The 20,183-nt window shown below is 39.6% G+C and overlaps 1 protein-coding gene and 1 pseudogene across 9 annotated transcripts in view; one reads left to right on the top strand and one right to left on the bottom strand.

Moving 5' to 3' along the window:
- LOC306642717 (uncharacterized protein) overlaps positions 1-3,463 on the bottom strand; it is an 87,411-nt gene extending 83,948 nt beyond the window's left edge. For 7 of the 8 annotated variants that reach the window (XR_013758605.1, XR_013758606.1, XM_079108459.1 and 4 more), the window contains exon 1: positions 3,023-3,463. Coding sequence is in view for 6 of the 8 variants with exons in the window: in XM_079108459.1 (XP_078964585.1) it covers positions 3,023-3,416 (394 nt within the window). In the remaining 2 variants the exon portion in view is untranslated. Of the gene's footprint in view, positions 1-489; positions 628-3,022 lie in introns of those variants that run through there. The other variant, XM_079108462.1, reaches the window with a different exon arrangement.
- A 1,354-nt stretch (positions 3,464-4,817) lies between these two features.
- On the top strand, positions 4,818-5,988 carry LOC306642561 (dnaJ homolog subfamily A member 1-like; annotated as a pseudogene). Its single transcript has one exon. The product of its transcript is annotated as a dnaJ homolog subfamily A member 1-like (transcript).
- The last annotated feature ends 14,195 nt before the right edge of the window (positions 5,989-20,183 follow it).

Below are 20,183 nucleotides of genomic sequence, written 5' to 3'. Positions count from 1 at the left end.
AGGCTAGTTAGTGTCAGGGAGCCCTTCCCAGGTGGGGCAAGGAGATCAGCTTGCAGAAAAAATTATCAAAGAAACATTACCATAATTCTAATTCATGTTAATTTTCACCCAGCTTCATACATTTTATGTGACTGATTTAAATTGTTATGTAGAATAAGCTTAGGCAACTAAAATGACTTACTAAACAAGGAAGCTGGCTGGGAATTACCAGTAATGTAACAAATTTGTATACTGTGAAATTGATGTCTTTGGAAAGGACATAGGTGGAATATTTGTGTTTAAATCCCTCCCCCCCAGTGAGAAATACCTGGATCTCAAAAGAGGCTCTGGTTCCTCCTCTTTTTACTAATACAGAAAAACCCGGGGGCTGGGATGGTGGCTCAGTGGTACAGCACTTGCCTAGCATGTGTGAGGCAAATGGGTTTGATTCCCAGCACCACACATAAATAAATGGAAATAAAGTTAAAGGTTCACTGGCAACTAAAAAACAAAATTTTAACAATGAAAGAAAAAGCCACTGAGTTGATGATTTCTACCCAAGACTTCATCAGTCACTGCCAACTTCAATATGCTTCAGTTATTTTGCATTCAGATCCCAGGAGGAAGTGTATGCTGCAGCAATTTCAGCTAAATCAAAGATAAACTCATTTAGAAAACGACAAGCCAAACTGGGGTGTATATACACAATGGAATATTACTCAGTCATAAAGAAGAATAAATTTATGGCATTTGCAGGTAAATGGATGAAATTGGAAAATAATCATGCTAAGTGAAATAGGCCAAGCCCAAAAACCCAAAGGCTGAATGTTTTCTCTGATAAGTGCATGACAATATATAACGAGGGGGAGTGCTGGGGGGAAGAGAAGAATGAAGGAACTTTGGATGGTGTAGAGAAAAAGGGGGAGGGGGACAGAAAGATAGTAGAATGGAACAGACAGTATTACCGTATGTGTATATATATGATTACATGAGTGGTGTAAATCTACATTGTGTACAACTATAGAAATGAAAAGTTGTACCCCATTTGTTTACAATGAATCAAAATGTAGTCTGTAAAAATAAAAAAGTTTTTAATAAAAAAAAAAAGAAAACAACAAGCCAGCATCTCAACTTATATTAACGTCTGGCAACATCAAAGAGAGTATGTGTAAATATTATTAATCTTGCATAGTATTAAATGAAAGAGATGTATTTTTAAGGCAGGTTTGAATATGGACAAAGAGTCAAACATTACACCACCTTGTTTCCAAAAGCAACACATTTCTGGGGGAAAATAAATCTGTTTCCTTCCATCCAGTGTGTGAGCAAGAACCCTCCTGACAGATTCTCCAGAGGGGACAATCTTGAATTTCCCAAGCATCTCATCTCTGCTCCACTGGAGGAGTCACTGGAACACTCCAGATGAGCATTAAAAGTATATTGGTCAAGAGTATTTACTGTCAAAATCTTTGCCCAAAAAAAAAAAAAAAAAAAAAAAAAAAAAAAAAAAAAATCCATTTCTATGTCTGTAATTTCCCATAAAATGCAAAGACACACCCCCTGGAAACAAAAGGTCACATATGCCACAGAGGTGGTTTGTAAACCAGTTAGAAAACCAATTAAATCAAAACATATCTGGTATTTTAAGAACTGAGAATATGCAAATTATACTGTGTGCATGTATAAATATATAACAATGAATCCCATTCTAGTATGAATGATTAAAATGAACCAATAAAGAAATTTTTTAAAAAATTGGAAAAGAAGAACCAAATAAGAGATTTCACCTTTTAGTGAAAAACAACAACAAAGACAAATTTTTTTAAAACTTCAAATACACTTTGAACAATTGTCTATCATGCTAGGTATATGGGAATGACTCAATGGGCCAGGAATGAGGGAAAATGCATTTATAAGCATCTTCATGAAATCTGGGGAATGGAGGATTTTGAAAAGTTTCTAACAAGCAAAAGATGGTAAATGACAAATATGACATTATTTGTTACTACAACTCCAAATGTTTCAAAATACTATTTTAAGATATGCAATTGATGGACTGTTTATAACCCCCTTAACTTTGTTATGGGAAGGAAATATAATTATTTTAAGGTAAAGAATACAAGAGGAACATGGATCTGATTGTCCTGAAATTTCACATTGACCATGGCCCCATAACAGGATTAAGGCTTGTCTTTCCAGGAGACAACCTTTAGAATGTGTATGATGCTTTCTTGATTTGTGGGTGCTGAGATGTTACCTAAAGCTACTGTCTACAGCAACACTGTCGCTTTATTTTTGCTGGAGATATATAGATATATATATATAGATATATATATATATATGTTTTTTTTTTTTTTTTTTTTGCTGCTGCTGCCTGGACACTTAGCAAAAACAGGGACAATGGTAGTAATTGTTAACTGAAGGCAGAACAGAACACGTTTTGGAGTATTCAGATTCTCAGAGGGGCATATATACCTGCAATCAGGTCCCAAAGTGATTCTGATACCTCACCCCAGGCAGTGACGCAGTCAGGGTTAACACCTGGAGTTACACAGGCAGAGCTTTCTGCACTGCTTGATGTGGGAGGAGGTACCTGGTTCCAGTCCTCTTTATTTCACCATGTAGTACAGCGAAGTCGGGCACAGGATTCTGATCTATGTTCCACAGGACCCTGAATCCCCTACTCTGTTCCACCTCCACCACCGTCCCACCAGGTGCAATCAATTCCAACAGTCTCACCACCAGAGCTACCTTCCTCCTGTGGAAATAAAATACTAAGATTGCAGCAATTTGGCCAAGAAAGCCAAACTTTTCTGTGAACGTCAGAAGTTACATTTGACGGGCTGCAGTTTACCTCAAGGACACAGTTCCTCAGTCTTTAAATTCCAGATAATAATGAAAATCTGTCTGGTTTAGGGAATGGAATCAGAGCCTTCCACGAATAACCCAGATTTCAAGGAGAGGCCCACCCGCCAGAGGCAAGGCTACCCGGGGTCCTACTGCTGGAGAAAGGCCCACAGGCGACCCGCCGCAGCTCCCTTACCCACGGTGGCCTCGCAGAAGGTGTCGTCCCTGAAACGCTCCATCAGGCCGGTCTTTCCCACCCCGCGGTGGCCGCTGAGGATGACCTGCAGCTTGAAGTCCGCCGGCCTGGGGGGCTCTTTCCTCCGACGCCTCTGGCCGCGGGACAGCGCCAGGGAACCCGCGCCCAGGCCGCCTTCACCTGGGCCCGCTTCGGCAGCGCGGCGCCGCCGGGATGAACGCGGGCACGCGGCTTGCACTCCGCCCGCCCCGCCTCCGGAGCCTCCTCCGCCTCTCTCGAGCGCGGGGCCTTGGCCCCAACTCCGCGTCCGCCCATTCGAGCCGCCCCAGCGGCCGCGGGCTCCGCTCTCCAGCAGCGCCTCCAGCCAGATCCCTGGAGACCACGCCCAGCTCATCGCCGCGGGGAGAGTAGGAATGGAATCAGCGACTCCGTGGCAGCGGCAACAGCGTCCCGAAAAAAGGGGAGGAAAGGGAGGGGCGGGGCCGCGAGCGAGCACACGCGCGCCCCCTGCCGCCTGGAGGACTGCAGTCTTACAGCCGGGGGCTGCTCTGATGCCTTCAGGTTTTCTCCTTTGACCCCTTCTGTTCTTTTCCTGCTTCCTCTGGTTCTCCTGCTCTGACTTCCCTGTTTCTTTCTGCCGGCTGTTTTGGCTTTTCTGTTTCATCCATCCTCTCTCTTTTTACTCCTTTCCATCTTTCACTGTGCACACTCCCAAACACCATGCACTGTTTGGTTTGGTTTAACTCAAGGGAACTCAACCACTGAGCAAATGGTTTAAATACTTTCTACTAATGTTTCTTATGAATATGGACACAAATATCCTCAACAAAACAATGGTAAATTGAAACAGGCCACGAAAATAATTATACACCATCACCAAGTGGGATTTATCCTAAGGATGCAAGGTTGGTTCAACATTTGAAAATCAGTTAATACAATATATCATATCAATGGAATTAAAAACAAAAATCATGTGATCATTTCATTAGGTACAGAAAAGGCATCTGACAAAATCCAGTACCCTTTCATGATAAAAATACTTAACGGGAAAGAAAAGGAAACATTCTCAACATTATAAAGCCCACCATGAACATCATACTTAATATTGAAAGATTGAATGCTTTTCCCCAAGGTCAGGAACAAGCCCAGGATATCTGTTCTCAACTTCTATTCAACATTGTACTTGAGGTTCTAGCCAGGTCAATTAGGCAAGAAAAAGAAATAAAAGACATCCATATTAGAAAGGCAGATGTAAAAGCATCTTATATTAACAGATGCTATCATCTTGTATATAGAAAATACTCAGTAATCCACTGCAGAAACCTATTACATGATTTGGGTTCTGGCTCAGTGGTAGAGGGGGCTTGCCTAGCCCGTGTGAGGCACTGGGTTCATTTTTAGCACCACATAGATAAATAATGGGATTGTGTCCATCTACAACTAAAAATATTTTTAAAAATCTATTACAAACCACAAATGAGTTTTTTTTTTTGTGGTTGTAGGATACATATCACTTATTGTACAAATGTCTATTGTATTTTATACACTTGAAATGAACAATATGAAAGTGAAATTAAGAAATCAGTTCCACTTACTATAGCATTATAAAGAATAAAATATTTAGAAAGAAATTTTTTAAAGACAGGCAAAATATGTACTATGAAAACTATAAAATGGGGAACTTTCCAAAACGCTCAGTGAGAGGTGGAGAAGTGGCAGCTGCCCGAGCTGCACACGGTTACGGGCTTCTTCTCACTCCCCCACTCAGGCCCAGCCCGTTCACTGACTGTAGAAAATGGTGAAAGAAACCACCCCCATTATGTTATGGGGGTCAAACTCAATGCCACCCAGGAAGAATTGAAAAAGGCTTATAGAAAACTGGCCTTGAAGTATCACCCTGATAAGAATCCAAATGAACAAGAAAAGTTTAAACAGATTTCTCAAGCTCATGAAGTTCTCTATGATGCCAAGAAAAGGGAGTTATATGACAAAGGAGAACAGGCAATTAAGGAGGGTGGAGCAGGTGGTGGTTTTGGCTCCCCTGTGGGTGGACATCATTGATATGCTTTTTTGGAGAAAGAGGAAGGAGAGAAAGGAGAGGTAAAACTGTGCATCAGCTCTCAGTAATGTTAGAAGATTTATATAATGGTGCAAAAAGAAAACTGCCTTTGCAAAGGAATGTCATTTGTGACAAATGTGATGGCAGCGGTGGTAAGAAAGGTGCATTAGGGTGCTGTCCCAACTGCCTGGGTACTGGGATGCAAATAAGAATTCATCACATAGGATCTGGAATGGTTAAGCAAATTCAGTCTGTGTGCATGGAGTGCCAGGGCCATGGTGTACGTATAGTCCTAAAGACAGATGTAAAAGCTACAATGGAAGGCAAATAGTTTGGAGAGAAGAAGATTCTAGAAGTTCATATTGACAAAGCATGAAAGATGGACAGAAGATAACATTCCATGGTGAAGGAGACCAAGAGCCAGGACTGGAACCGGGAGATAGTATCACTGTGTTAGATCAGAAGGACCATGCTGCTCTTACTCGAGGAGAGGACCTTTCCATGTGGATGGACAAATAGCTGATGGAAGTATTATGTGACTTCTAGAAGCCAATATCCACTCTTGATAATCCAACCATAGTCATCACCTCTCATCCAGGTCAGCTTGTCAAGCATGGAGATATAAAGTGTGTGCTAAACGAAGGTAAGGCAATTTATCCTAGGCCATATGAAAAGCATCACCTAATCATTGACTTTAAGGTAAACTTTCCTGAAAACGGTTTTCTCTCTCCTGACAAACTCTTTGCTGGAAAAACTCCTACCTGAGAGGAAGGAAGTATGAGAAACAGATGAAATGGATCAGGTAGAAATGGTGGACTTTGAACCAAATCAGGAAAGATGGCGCCATTATAATGGAGAAGCATATGAGGATGATGAACTTCATTCCAGAGCTGGTGTTCAGTGTTAAACCTCGAATGGGGCCAGTAAATATCATTCACTGCAGGCATTTTATGTGCAGTAGTGAATGAGTGAAAGACTATCATAATATGCTCACTACTTGCTATTGTTTTTGTCTTAATATTCAATTATAGTAGTGTTTTAAAAGTGAAATGAATAAGCGCAAATATAAAAGTTAATAAAAGAAAACTATAAAAACCTATTTAAAGAAATGAACAATGATCTAAATAACTCAAAAAAAATTCTTGTTTTTGAATCACAAGGCTTAAGATTTTTAAGATGGCATACTCCCCAATTGACATACAGATTCAATATAACCCCAATCAGAATTCTGACTGATATCTTTATAGAAATTGACAAGCTGATTCTAAAATCCACATAGAAATGCAAAGTACTCAGAATAGCAAAAACTATCTAGAAAAAGAACAAACTAGGAGGACTCATGCTTCCTGATTTCATATCTTATTAGAAAGCAACATTCATCAAGCAAGTATGTTCTAACACATAGATCATTGGAATAGCTATAAGAACCAAGAAATAAACACACACACATCTATTATCAACTGATTTTCTACAAGAGTGCCAAGACCATCCAATGGAGAAAGAATAGTCTTTTCAACAAACAGTGCTGGGAAAACTGAATATTCACATGAAAAAGAATGAATTTGGACCCTCACTTTCTACCATGTACAAATATTGATTCAAGTCGGGCATGGTGGTGCATGACTGTAATCCCTGCAGCTCGCAAGACTCTCATGAGGCTGAGGCAGGAGGATAGTGAGTTCAAAGCCAGCCTCAGTATCAGTGAGGTGCTAAGCAACTCAGTAGACCCTGTCTCTAAATAAAATACAAAATAGGGCCAAGGACGTGGCTCAGTGATTGAGTGCCCTGAGTTCATTCTCCAGTACCAAAAAAAAAAAAAAAAAAGATAAGAGCTAAGATGGTAAAACACCTGGAAGAAAAAGTAGGGGCAAATTTTTATGACTTTGGATTCTCAGATATGACACCAAAAGCATGAGCAACAAAGGAAAAACAGATCAATTGGATGTCATCAAAAATTAGACATTTGTGCTTCAAAGGACATTATCAAGAAAGTGAAACATTTGCAAAGTACATATCTGCATCCATAATATTTGAAGAACTTTGACAATTCATTCATAAAAAGACAACCCAATTTTAAAATGGGTAAAGAATCTGAATAGACATATCTTCAAAAGAAGAATCATGGCCAAAAAGCACATAGAAAGATGTTCAACATCACTGTTCAGCAGGAAAAGGCAAATCAAGATTATGAGATACCTACTTCATACCCTCTAGGATGACTAGTAACAAAATGTCAGATAACTAACGGTGACAAGGGTGTGGAGAAAGTGAAACGCTAGTGCACTGCTGGTGAGAGTGTAAAATGGCACAGCCACTTTGAAAGCAGTTCAGAAGTTCTTTAAACTATTAAACATTACTCTGTACAACCTAGCAATTTCATTCCTAGGTGCATACCAAGAAAAGTGTCCAAATACAAACTTTTATACAAATGTCTATATCGGCATTATTCATCATAATCCCAAATTGGAAACAACCCAGTGTCCATCAACATTTGGACTAAAGCCTAGAGTGAATACACACAGTGTGGCAAATCCACACACACTGGGATATTTTTGGTCAAAGAACCAACTGACGTACGGTCATGCTGTGGCCCTATGCTAAAGGAAAGGACACACAGACACAAAAGACCATGTGTTATATGATTCCATTCACATGAAATGTTCAGTGTGGGAAGCCATCCTTAGCAGAATCAGACTAGTTTAAGCCAGGGGATGCAGAGGCCTGGCTTCTAGGAACTGTCAGCAAGAATGTGGTGCTGCATGGGAGTAGTTTCCTCTCTCCTTCTGGAATTTTCCCCTAAGAGAATGGCTTCCCTAAATAGGCTTCCCACCCTATCCTGTCTGTCACAGAAGAAGCTCCTCTCAGTCCTGGCCCCCTTTACCTGTATATTATACAAACAGGAGAGTTGGGTGACTCCATGATGTTTTAAGAGGCCAGAGCTATTATGGGCCGACCTGTCATGCCCTGTCTTTCATAAAAATAGTATTGACTCTTGTGTGTTTATTGAGTGGATAAGTTTTATGGGTAATAGATAGGAAAACCACCAACATCCTCCTCTGGCAATTAACCCTTTTCTCCTCCACACAGGACATGGCAGAGAGGACCTCTGTAGTTCAGAAGGTGGAAATCTGCAGAGATAGAGAAGTAGATCAGGGTTGCCTAGGACTGGGAGTTGGATAGAGTGGAATAGAGGGCAGAGAGCTGAAGAATAGAAATTGCCTTTCTGAGGTGATCACAATGTTCTAAAACTGACCATATTGATGGTTATACACATCTGTGAATATTCTAAAAACCATTGAATTATATATTTTGAATGAATTAATTATATAGACTATGTTTTTTTTCTTTTTGGGGGGCGGTGCTGGGGATCTAGACTATGAATTAAATCTCACAAAAGTCATATTATTTTTAAAAATCTACCATGATCCTAACATAGCACTAAACACTTTCCACAACAACATATAATTTTCATATCCCCCTTTTCCAGATGAGGAAATGGAGGTTTACAATGTTTAAGTAGCTATGCCAAGATCACACTGTGATGATGTGGCAGAGCTGACACTAGAGTAGGAAAACAAATTCCCAACATAGCAGCATTTATATTTGTTAGATTTTGTATTGAGCTGATGGCTTTTCCACATATTATGCCTTTTACTTCTTGAATTACTTACCAACTGTGATGTAAATAGTACTTTCTCACTGGGGTCATGGCTCAGTGGTAGAGCACTTGCCTGGCATTTGTGAGGCACTGGGTTCGATTCTCAGCACTGCATATAAATAAGTGAATAAAAATAAAGGTATTTCAACATTAATTTTTTTAAGTATTACTATCTCCCCTTTAGAAATAAGGAAACTGATATTCACAGAAACTGTGTATGGTAACATATCAAATGATTCTGTTCACTGAAAGTCCTGTGCTTACTCACCTCAACTCAAGCTAAAGTTCACCTGTTGCACAAAGGTTAACAGAATGTAGCTGAGATCCAAGCACACAGGCACTTTGTGTATAATAGATTAATTGGAAATTTAGTGATACACTAAAGGAATGCCTTCAAGCTTGGACAAAAAGGTATATGCAAGTGAAACAATCTTCTCCTTGTATCACTTTTTTTTTTTTTTTCCTGTACCAGGGATTGAACCCAGGGGTGCTTAACCACTGAGCCACATCCCCAGCCCTTTTTGTGTTTTATTTTGAGCAGGGTTTTGCTAAGTTGCTTAGGGCCATGCTAAGTTGCCAAACTGGCTTTGAACATGCAATCCTTCTGCCCTGGCCACCTGAGCCTCTGGAATTATAGGCATGAGCTTCTGGCTACTTCATTTTTTTAAATAATTCTTGGTCTCAGCTTAGTAGACCATGCAATGCTAAGACTACCTTCCTAAAAGCCAATATTTTTGAATCACTAATTTGATTCCTGTCAAGAGTAATGCATTGTGAGCTGGCATGTCTTCATCACTTATTTATTTAACTGAATTGCAGATCAGCTTAAATAGTCCATTCATGGTGAAATAACCTCTTTCAGAATGGCAATTTTATAAACTGTGTCAGTACTTTTATAGTGAATAAAATGCTTAACAAAAAGATTTGCCTTTGGAAATTTCTGAAATTCAGGCCTATGGAGGCAGAACACATCTGCCCTCAGGATCCCTCAGGTCCACTCCCTGGAAGCTTTCTGGAGTTATCTTAAGAAAGACTCAAAGGGCAGTAAACTAACCCTGTGGGTAGGAGAAAAAGGAAGGAGTTAGGAAGTAAGAGAGTTTTTTTCTGAGAGGAGGAACAGATACCCAGAGGGGTCCTCCCTCTGAGTCTGCTCTCCTCCCCAATCCTGCATAGCATCCTCAGGAAGGAGGATGACAGAATTCGAATCTGAGAGCAGAGAAGCCACATATTCTATTTGATTCTTCCTGAAGTTAGTCCTGGGTGAGAACTCCTATTTCCCAGGCTTGTGTTCAAGGTACGGAGCACATATTTCTTTGTTAAAAAAAAAAAAATTGTCATTATGTGTTGATATCTTTAATAACTCCCTGTCAGAAAAATCTTTTTGTGAAACCATGGTTAACCTAAAAGAGTAGAATTCATTGTAGCAGTTTTTCCTTTTATGCAAAAATATTTTCTTATATCACATTGCCTCAGCAACATACCTATTCTTTTTAAGATTCTTGTAAGGGTGATCTGGGAGAAGAGAGGAAAACCTGGGGAGCATATTATCAGGGAAGTCGGGGGTCACTTGGCATTTTCCCAGGAAAACCAGTCCTCAACTGCTGCTGTTTTGTCAGATTTCTAACCTTAGACAATCCATGAATTCCAACTTATGCAAATCTAAGGGAAAAAAAAAGTTTAAGAATCTGAAAAAAAAAATTCAGTCAGTTAAAGTTCACCAAAACACAAAGGCCCAGGTTGCCTGCCACTCCTAGTGTGTTGGTAATGGAGCAGAGATTTTTTTTTCTAAAACAGACAATGCTTCTTGCAGTGCAAATGCTATCTCATGGGGGTCTGCTTTATAGAACGCCACACAGAGTACCTTTTACTAGTGTCTTTTGTGGCTTTCAGCTTCATCTGAAATGTGGAGCAACTTTCAGAGGAAAGAAGGGCCAGGAAACATTCAGGTGTTCATTACTCTGAGACTAGAACCAGTCTTGTGAGAAAAGAAATGCCTATGAATTCTAATAGCCAAAGAGAAAGCTCTTGGCTTGCTCCTTCTCCCTCCCAACTCTGTCTCAGATTTCTGGAAGTGTTTTAACATAGCTTATCTAAATAGCAGCTGACACAGCCCAATGATTCACTTTGGGTTGACAAAGTGATATCTTGAGGATAATAGTCTCTTTATCTGTGGTAGTAGAATTGTTACTACCCTTTCTCCAATTAAAAAAAAAAAAAGAACCAACTTAAAAATAAATATGTATTTGCAAGTTGTTAGTAATAAGCTTCCAAGGCAATTTCTTTTCTTCACAATCTGAAGTAGACAAACACAACTTGATGAGACTGTGACATGACTTCCAACTAACTATCATCTTCCAAAATTGACATGGCTCTGGCTTCCCTGTTTTGGGGTTAGACAGTGATTAGTGTGAAGGTGAGAAGAACTTTCTAGACCTTCTTCCCACCCATCCTGACATTCATTGACCTTGTGTCCCTCCAAGGGATTTCCACCAGAAGTCCTGGCCTCTCCTACCACCATGCCATTCCATCATTCCCATGGACAGCATTGTTCTATTTTCCTGGAGAATTTAAGAGAAAGTTGAGCCTGCTCCACTCAGACCCTTCTGGAATTACCTTGCGGTCCAGAGATGGTCCCACACTGCCCAGCCTTCCTGGACAATCTGCCTCCACAGGAAATGTAGAGTGGATGGGAAGAACCTGTGGTTGGCAAGTACTGGAGTGATTTTGATTCTGAAGTAAACTATTTAGGTTAAGAAGTTTGTGGGGGCATACATCTAAGCTTTGACCTTCCATACATTTTTGTGTGTGTGACAATGCTGATTTTAAGAATATCTTCTTTTGTCATAGCTAAATTGACAGAGACAGAATAATAGCAACGGAGAGACAGAATAATAGCAACTGACAAATGATTATGAGGAAGGAACAATGGGACTTACTGTTTAATGGGGATAGAGTTTCAGATTTGCACTATGAAAAGAGCTCTGGAAATACATGGCTGTGATAGTTGCACAACAAAATAAATACACTTAATGCTGAGCCTAGAGTTAAAAATGGCTCAGATAGAAAAATCTCTGTGTTTGACCATAAGGATTTCTAAATGCAGAAAATGATTCCCATATCCATGTTCCCCAGGGTTGGACAGCTTCTGTTTGATCATAAGATTAACTATTAGTTTCAATGACTTCAAAGAGCCAAAGCTGGGAATGTTATAAAGTAGACTTCTGACAGGTCTTTGGTTCCCTGAGGGGACGTCCCCTCAGAATAAAGTTCCTGGCCTGTCTCCACTCTCTTATTCCTTCCCTGGAGGGGAAAGGTGACCTGCCCTGGAGGTAAACTCACTGACTCCCTCCACACCAGCTGCCTCGAGGAGGCAGCCATGGAGGAAGACTTTCACCCTCCACAGATGATTTGGGGTGTCAGGATCTTCCCAGAAAGGCTTAGGTTAGTTTAATTCTAGAGTGAAGCATTGAGAAATAAATTTGATTTTGCATTAAGTTATGTTCTTCCGTCTAATTGTATCCATTCATCCATCCAACAAATATTTATTAAGAAGTAACTGTTACCCTAAAAGGTAGCTAATACATTTCTTTCTACCAAGATCATGTATTTGGACTAGAGCAAATCAACTACTGTGTCCATATAACTATCCAAGAACCCTATGCATTAACTTTCTTGAATTCTCTTACACTTAAGATAAGTAGTAGTCTGTAAGGTAGAAATTTTTTTAAGAATATAAGGCAGAAATTTGGTTATGAAGGAAAATTCATTATTAAAGGTGTATCTAAAATTTTAAAAAAGTAACTGTTATGATCCAGGTACTATTTTCTTGGGACAGAGAAATAAAACTATTCTTCTATCTCAATATGTACAGATTGTGGGTCTTACTTCATCATTGGGGAAGGAAAAAAGAAACTTTTGTAATTAATAATTTTTATTCTATTTCACACAATATGGAGTCTATATCAGATTCCCATTATATCCCAAACTGAAGTAAGCACTATCCCATCACCTCCCTTCCTAAATTCTGGAAAATGCCAGAAATATAAAAATTTAGGAAGGAAAGATAAAGAATAACAACAAAAAAGTATAACCTAAAATTAAGACCCTCGGATACACTATGCTTAGAGTTTAGACTAACAGAAATTATCATAAAATGGGAAAGATTAGCCATCTGCATAAATCATTCTGGGAAATAAGCCACACGAGATGATTCACTAGCATATTGCTAGCAATTTGAGGGTGCTTTCTAAGTCTCACCAAGGAGTCTAGTATGGTTCCCTAAAAGGGAAGTCATCAATTTGAAATGTAACTCCAGGAAGATTAGCAGTAATTTAAGACATTGCAAACAGTCATAAGGAAATGACAGAGGTGTTAGATGACATAAAGAATACAGAAAATGAGGGTTGGGGTTGTAGCTCAGTGGCACTGGGTTCAATTCTCAACATGACATATAAATAGATAAAGGTCCATTGACAACTAAGAAATATTTTAAAAAAAGAACATAGAAAATGAATAGTAGAGAATTTGTCAGTGTGTCCTCACTACTCTAGGTAAAGAGACACTCTGATTCTAAAGACTGCCACAGGATAACTTAGAAATAGCCAGGGGACCAAGAACAAATTATCCTATTGCATAGTTGGACAGGCCATAATTTCAAATGAATCTGTCTGTTCTTATTCTATGTCCCCTTATCAATCTTCTGATCTAACTGCTGTCCAAGCATCAGCCCTCCTCTGAATGGCCCAGTAGGCATGCACAATGACCACTAGAGTCAACCTGTTGGGTAAAAATCCCCAGGATAAATTAATGAATGTGTGTACTTATTTCCACACCATCATTAGTGAGTTGGGTCAAGTGATTGAGCCTCCAGAACCTGCTCGTATGTCACTAGTAAAGTGATGCACATTCTACGACTTGTCATGTATTTGATGTGCTGCTCTCATCCAGGTTTAGGTACTCCAAGCCATGGAACATGCAACTAGTTTGTCTCTCTTTCTCATTCTTACTCTTTTAATCCCTGCAATGTCATTCATTTCCCATTACTCAGGCTCAAAATCTTACAAAATGGTCTTTGAATGCTTTATCTATATCACGCACTAATTCTGTGCTGTGATTTGGAAACTTAACCTTCTTGTTTTGGAAACTTAATTCCAATGCAACAGTGTGGTGGTGGGCTCTTCAAGAGATAATTAGGGAACTGGAGTTGTGGCTCAGTGGTAGAGCACTTGGCTGGCATGTGTGAGGTCCTGGGTTCGGGATACTCAGCACCACATACAAATAAATAAAATAAAAGATCCATTGACAACTAAAAAAAAGAGGTAATTAGATCAAGAGGGTAATCTACCCTCACGAGTGGATTATTGCCATTATGGTGGGTGTGTTCAGTTATAAAAGGGGTGAGTTCAGCCTCCCTTTTCTCACTCAGGTGTTCTCTCATGCCCTTCCGCCTTTTGCCAATGGGATGCCAATCAAGAAGTCCTCACCAGACACTTGTCCCTCCAACTTGGACTTCCCAGCCTTCAGAACTTTGAAAAATATATTTATTTTCATTATAAGTCACCCAATCTCAGATTTTCTGTAGAGCAGCACAAAATGGACCAAGACATAACTCTAATCAAATCCAATAGACGTTTCCTTCTTATCTCTCCTCTACCTGAGCCTATGCCCTGAAGACACCACAAGGTACTAATTCATATGATCACCTATATCCACTCCTATGTTCACTTAAATCTCCTAAGTCTCCTTCTTTCCAGAAAGTAATACAGGAGACACTCCCAGGGAACTTTGTAGAACCAGGAAACAAGAGAAGAAATTAATTATTAATTTAGAATTCCCAAGATCTTGGGATGATACTGAAAGATTTAGATCTATGAGCATGACTCCCCAACTACACTAGAATAAAATAATCTCCACGCTGGAAATAAGGGAAATGAAGACAGTGCTTGTCAGAGAAAAAGAAATGGATTTAAATGTGAGTGTGAGCATCGCGTGCCCTGCCTTCTGCCCCCTCAGGATAAGCCCAGTGGGAAGACATAACAGATCCTTTATTTAAATTTAGGGACTCATGAAAAGAAAGGTCTTCTGATGGGTGAGGCTGGAAGACATCTGACAGCAAAACCTGGAGACACACACACATTCACGTCCACATTCTCTCTCTCTCTCTCTCTCTCTCTCTCTCTCTCTCTCTCTCTCTCTCTCTCTCTCTCACACACACACACCCACACACACACACACACACACACACACATCAACTGCCATCATTTAGAAGAAGCTGCAGATAGAACTGAATGTGTAGCTCATATTCAAGTGACAGCTAGAAACAATTCACCTAGTGGACTGGAGAGGTGTAGGGAGTATCTGAAGGCTTCCTTGGGGACCAGCATTGTCTAAGCGAAGGGAGTGCCAGGATGGTCAGCATGAAGAAACTTCTCAAATGAGGATTTCATGTGGACAGTCATGACTCCTGGTGACCAATATCCCACACGTACATAAATGACAAATGTGATGAATAATCTTGGGAACAGTCTCCACCATATGCAGAGAAGGCTTAAGTCGACATAGACCACCTCCACCTTTCTTCTCCACCCCATCTGAACTGATGGAATTCAAGACTCTGAGACGCACAGAATTAGACTTATTTTACCTAAAAGTGACTCAAGTGCATTTCCTGCAGGACACAGAATTGAAACCTAGCACCAGAAATTTAAATCAATTCTGGGACATGTTCTGTTTCTGTTGTTGTTGTCCTCTTGAGTAGGACCTTTAAAATTTCTACCTGCTGTCCTCATCTGACCAAAATATCTTTTTAATAACTCCCTGTGTCCATCTTACACATTGCTGCCAAATTAATCTTACAAAAATGCCTACTTTGGGGAGGGAATTCAAAGATGGCAGACTAGAAGGAGGCTGCATTCCTTGCTGCTCCGTAACTCTGGTTTCAAGCAGAGGATATCTGTTTCTTGGTAAGGCAGTTTTTGCTGCTTATCAATCCCCTGCTGTTTACCCCATTTGTCTACTGTGGTCACCTGCAGTCTGCCAGTATATGGACACGTTTTTTGAGTGTAGATTGCTCACTGTCAGGCATCTATCATCCACCATTTGCCTGCCTCTCGCCTGTCCATCACCTGCCTTACACCTATCCATCTCCCAACTCACGAGGTTCACCTCCCGAAGCTGACAAGAGTCAGCAAACTGATCGCCGACCACCAGTGGAGCACCAGCTGCCTGTTGTTGCCTGGAAGTTCACTGTTACAGTACCTGCAGGTTTGATTACACATGGCTGCCGCCATTTGAGACAACAGCCAGGCCCCGTAGGACCCCTGGCCAGACTGACTGAACCCTGTCACCAGGATCCCTCAGCTCGATCGTACACTCCCTGCCTCTGGGGCCCTCACATCGACTAACTGCTCCCTGCTGCCAGGAACCCCAGACCAACTGACTGTGCTCTATCATCCGGACCCCAGACCCACTGATTGCACCTGGCCTCCAGGATCCTGCAACCACACCAAACACACCCGACCTCCAGGACCCCTGCCTGACCAACCACATCCTGCCTCCAGGACCTCCTGCTCACCACCGCCACACCCTGAGCTGCAGCTCCCCATTTGTCAACACATTTCGAAGCCAGAGCGGCTATCTTGGATAATCCTGGAAGCTGTAGCTCCCATTTTTAGGTGGGACAAATCCCACCCTGAGATGACTGCTGGAGGCTTGAAGCTCATTGTCAGGTACCTCTCCTGCATCAGGCTACTGAACTCTGGGAGGTTTCATTAGTATATGACTGTTATACTGTAGATTTTCTTTTTTCTCCTTATTGAAAAAATTTAAGTTTTTATTTCTTTACTTTTCTTGCTCTCTTTTCCAACTGTTTAGCTGTTCCCTCAGAGACTCTTTCTCCCTTTTTTGCATGCTAACATCCAATTTCTTTTGATTACACTCTCACACTTTCTATTATCTAGAACTTCTGTATATTCTTTTCTTATCCCATTAACAGCCACATTTTACATCCCTCTGCATCTCTTTGTCCTCCACTTGAAACTGCAGACCTTATTACAAATTTGATTGTTTTACTGAAGATAATATTTGAACTCATTCTGTTTATTATGACAATTTTGTTACTGTCCTCTTAGGGGCTATTTGGTCTAGGATTGCATAGTGTCTGAATTGGGCACTGCTAATATTGATCTCCCCTTAATGAAAGGGTTTTGGAAACCTATAGGGCCACTATAAGACTATAGGGGGAAATCTGTAATACCCCGGATCTGTACTGCTAGAGGGGAAGATACATGAACAACATGAAAAAACAAGGGAAGAAAATGATCCAAACAAATCTAGATTCTATATTAATAGAATCCAATGGCAGTATGTTAGAAGAAATGTCAGAAAAGGACTTCAGATTATACATGATTAAGATGATTCATGAAGCAAAGGATGAGATAAGAGAGCAAATTCAGGCAATGAATGATAATACCAATAAGCTGAAAGAGCAACTGCAGGAAGCAAAAGATCATTTCAACAAAGAGATAGAGATTCTCAAAAAAAAAAAAAAAAAAAAAAAAAAAACTAAATGGAAATCCTTGAAATGAAGGAAACAATAAAACAAATTAAAAAACCCAATGGAAAGCATCACCAAAAGACTAGACCACTTGGAAGGCAGAACCTCAGACAATGAAGACAAAATATTTAATCTTGAAAATAAAGTTGCCCAAACAAAGAAGATGGTAAGAAATCATGAACAGAATCTCCAACAACTATTGGACATCATGAAAAGACCAAATTTAAGAATTATTGGGATTGAGGAAGGCACAGAGATACAAACCAAAGGAATGAACAACCTATTCAATGAAATAATATCAGAAAATTTCCAACACCTGAAGAATGAAATAGAAAATCAAATACAAGAGGCTTACAGAACACCAAATGCACAAAATCACAACAGGTCCACACCAAGGCACATTATAATGAGAATGCCTAACATTCAAAATAAAGATAGAATTTTGAACGCTGCGAGAGAAAAGCATCAGATTACACATGGGGGAGACCAATACGGATATCAGCTGACTTCTCAACCCAGACTCTAAAAGCTAGAAGGGCCTGGAACAACGTATTTCAAGCTCTGAAAGAACATGGTTGCCACCAAGAATCCTATACACAGCAAAACTAACCTTCAGATTTGAAGATGAAATAAAATCCTTCCATGATAAACAAAAGTTAAAAGAATTTACAAATAGAAAGCCTGCACTACAGAATGTTCTCAACAAAATATTCCATGAGGAGGAAATGAAAAACAACAATGGAGGTCAACAAAGGGAGGAACTACCTTAGAGAAAAACCACTCAAAGGAGAAACCAAGCCAACTTAAAAACCAAAAATAACCAAATGACTGGGAATACAAATCATATCTCAATAATAACCCTGAACGTTAATAGCCTAAACTCATCAATCAAAAGTCATAGACTGGCAGAATGGATTAAAAAGAAAGACCCAACAATATGCTGCCTGCAAGAGACTCGTCTCATAGAAAAAGACATCCACAGACTAAAGGTGCAATTGTGGGAAAAAACGTACCATGCACATGGACTCAGTAAAAAAAGCAGGGGTTTCCATCCTTATATCAGATAAAGTGGACTTCGAGCCAAAGTTAGTCACCACTAGATAGATCTTCCAAACAAGAAGCAACCAAAGAAACCATAGAACTCAATAACACAATCAATAACCTAGACTTAATAGACATATATAGAATAATCCACCATCAACGAGCAGATTCACTTTCTTCTCAGCAGCACATGGAACCTTCTCAAAAATAGACCATATGTTATGCCACAAAGCAGCCCTTAGGAAATGCAAAAAAATAGAGATACTGCCTTGTGTTCTATCAGATCATAATGGACTGAGAACAGAAATCAATGACAAAATAAAAAACAGAAATTACTCCAACACCTGGAGACTAAATAATATGCTATTGAATGAAACATGGATAACAAAAAACATCAGGGAGGTGATAAAAAAATTCTTAGAGGTCAATGAGAACGATGATACAACATATCAAAATTTCTGGGACACTATGAAAGTGGTACTAAGAGGAAAATTCATTGCATGGAGTGCATTACAGAAAGGAATGAAAAGTCAACAACTAAATGGCCTAACATTACACCTAGAAAAAGAAGAACAGAATAACAGCAAAAGTAGTAGAAGACAGGAAATAATTAAAATCAGAGCTGAAATCAATGAAATTGAAACAAAAGAAACTATTCAAAAAATTGACAAAACAAAAAGTTGTTTTTTTGAGAAAGTAAACAAATTAGACAAACACTAAGCCACACTAACAAAGAGAAGGAGAGAGAAAACTCAAATTACTAAAATTCATGATGAAAAAGGAAATATCACGACAGACACCACTGAGATACAGAACATAATGAGAAGCTACTTTGAAAACCTGTATTCCAACAAAATAGAAACTACTGAAGACATTGACAAATTTCTAGAGACTATGCTCCTCCCAAACTGAACCAGGAGGACATACACAATTTAAACAGATCAATATCAAGCAATGAAATAGAAGAAGCCATTAAAAATCTACCATCCAAGAAAAGCCCAGGACCAGACGGATTCTCAGCCGAGTTCTACAAGACCTTCAAAGAAGAACACATTGCAATAAAAGTATTCCAGGAAATAGAAAAGGAGGGTACCCTACCAAACTCATTCTATAAAGCTAATATCACCTTCTTACCCAAACCAGGCAAAGACACATCAAGGAAAGAAAATTTTAGACCAATATCCTTGATGAACATAGATGCAAAGATCCTTAACAAAATATTGGCAAACCATATTCAAAAACATATTAAGAAAATTGTGCACCACGATCAAGTGGGGTTCATCCCTGGAATGCAAGGATGGTTTAACATCCATAAATCAATAAACGTAATCCATCATGTCAATAGACTTAAGGATAAGAATCATATGGTTATTTCAATTGATGCAGAAAAAGCATTTGACAAATACAACACCCCTTCATGCTCAAAACACTAGAAAAAATAGGGATAGTAGGAACATACTTGAACATTGTAAAGGCTATTTATGCTAAGCCCATGGCCAACATCATTCATAATGGAGAAAAACTGAAATCATTCCTTTTAAAAACCAAAACAAGACAGGGATGTATTCTTTCACCACTTCTATTAACATTGTCCTCGAAACTCTAGCCAGAGCAATTAGGCAGAACAAAGAAATTAAAGGGATACGAATAGGAAAAGAGGAACTTAAGCTGTAACTATTTGTGGATGACATGATTCTATATATAGAGGATCCAAAAACCTCCTCCAGGAAACTTCTAGACCTCATCAATGAATTCAGCAAAATGGCAGGCTATAAAATCAACAAGCATAAATCGAAAGCATTTTTATACGCAAGCAATGAAACAGCTGAAAGGGAAATGAGGAAAACAA

This window comes from Sciurus vulgaris, assembly GCF_902686455.1.
Source record: "Sciurus vulgaris genome assembly, chromosome: 13".
Lineage (NCBI taxonomy): Eukaryota > Metazoa > Chordata > Mammalia > Rodentia > Sciuridae > Sciurus > Sciurus vulgaris.
This window is presented reverse-complemented; position numbering and strand designations above follow the sequence as displayed.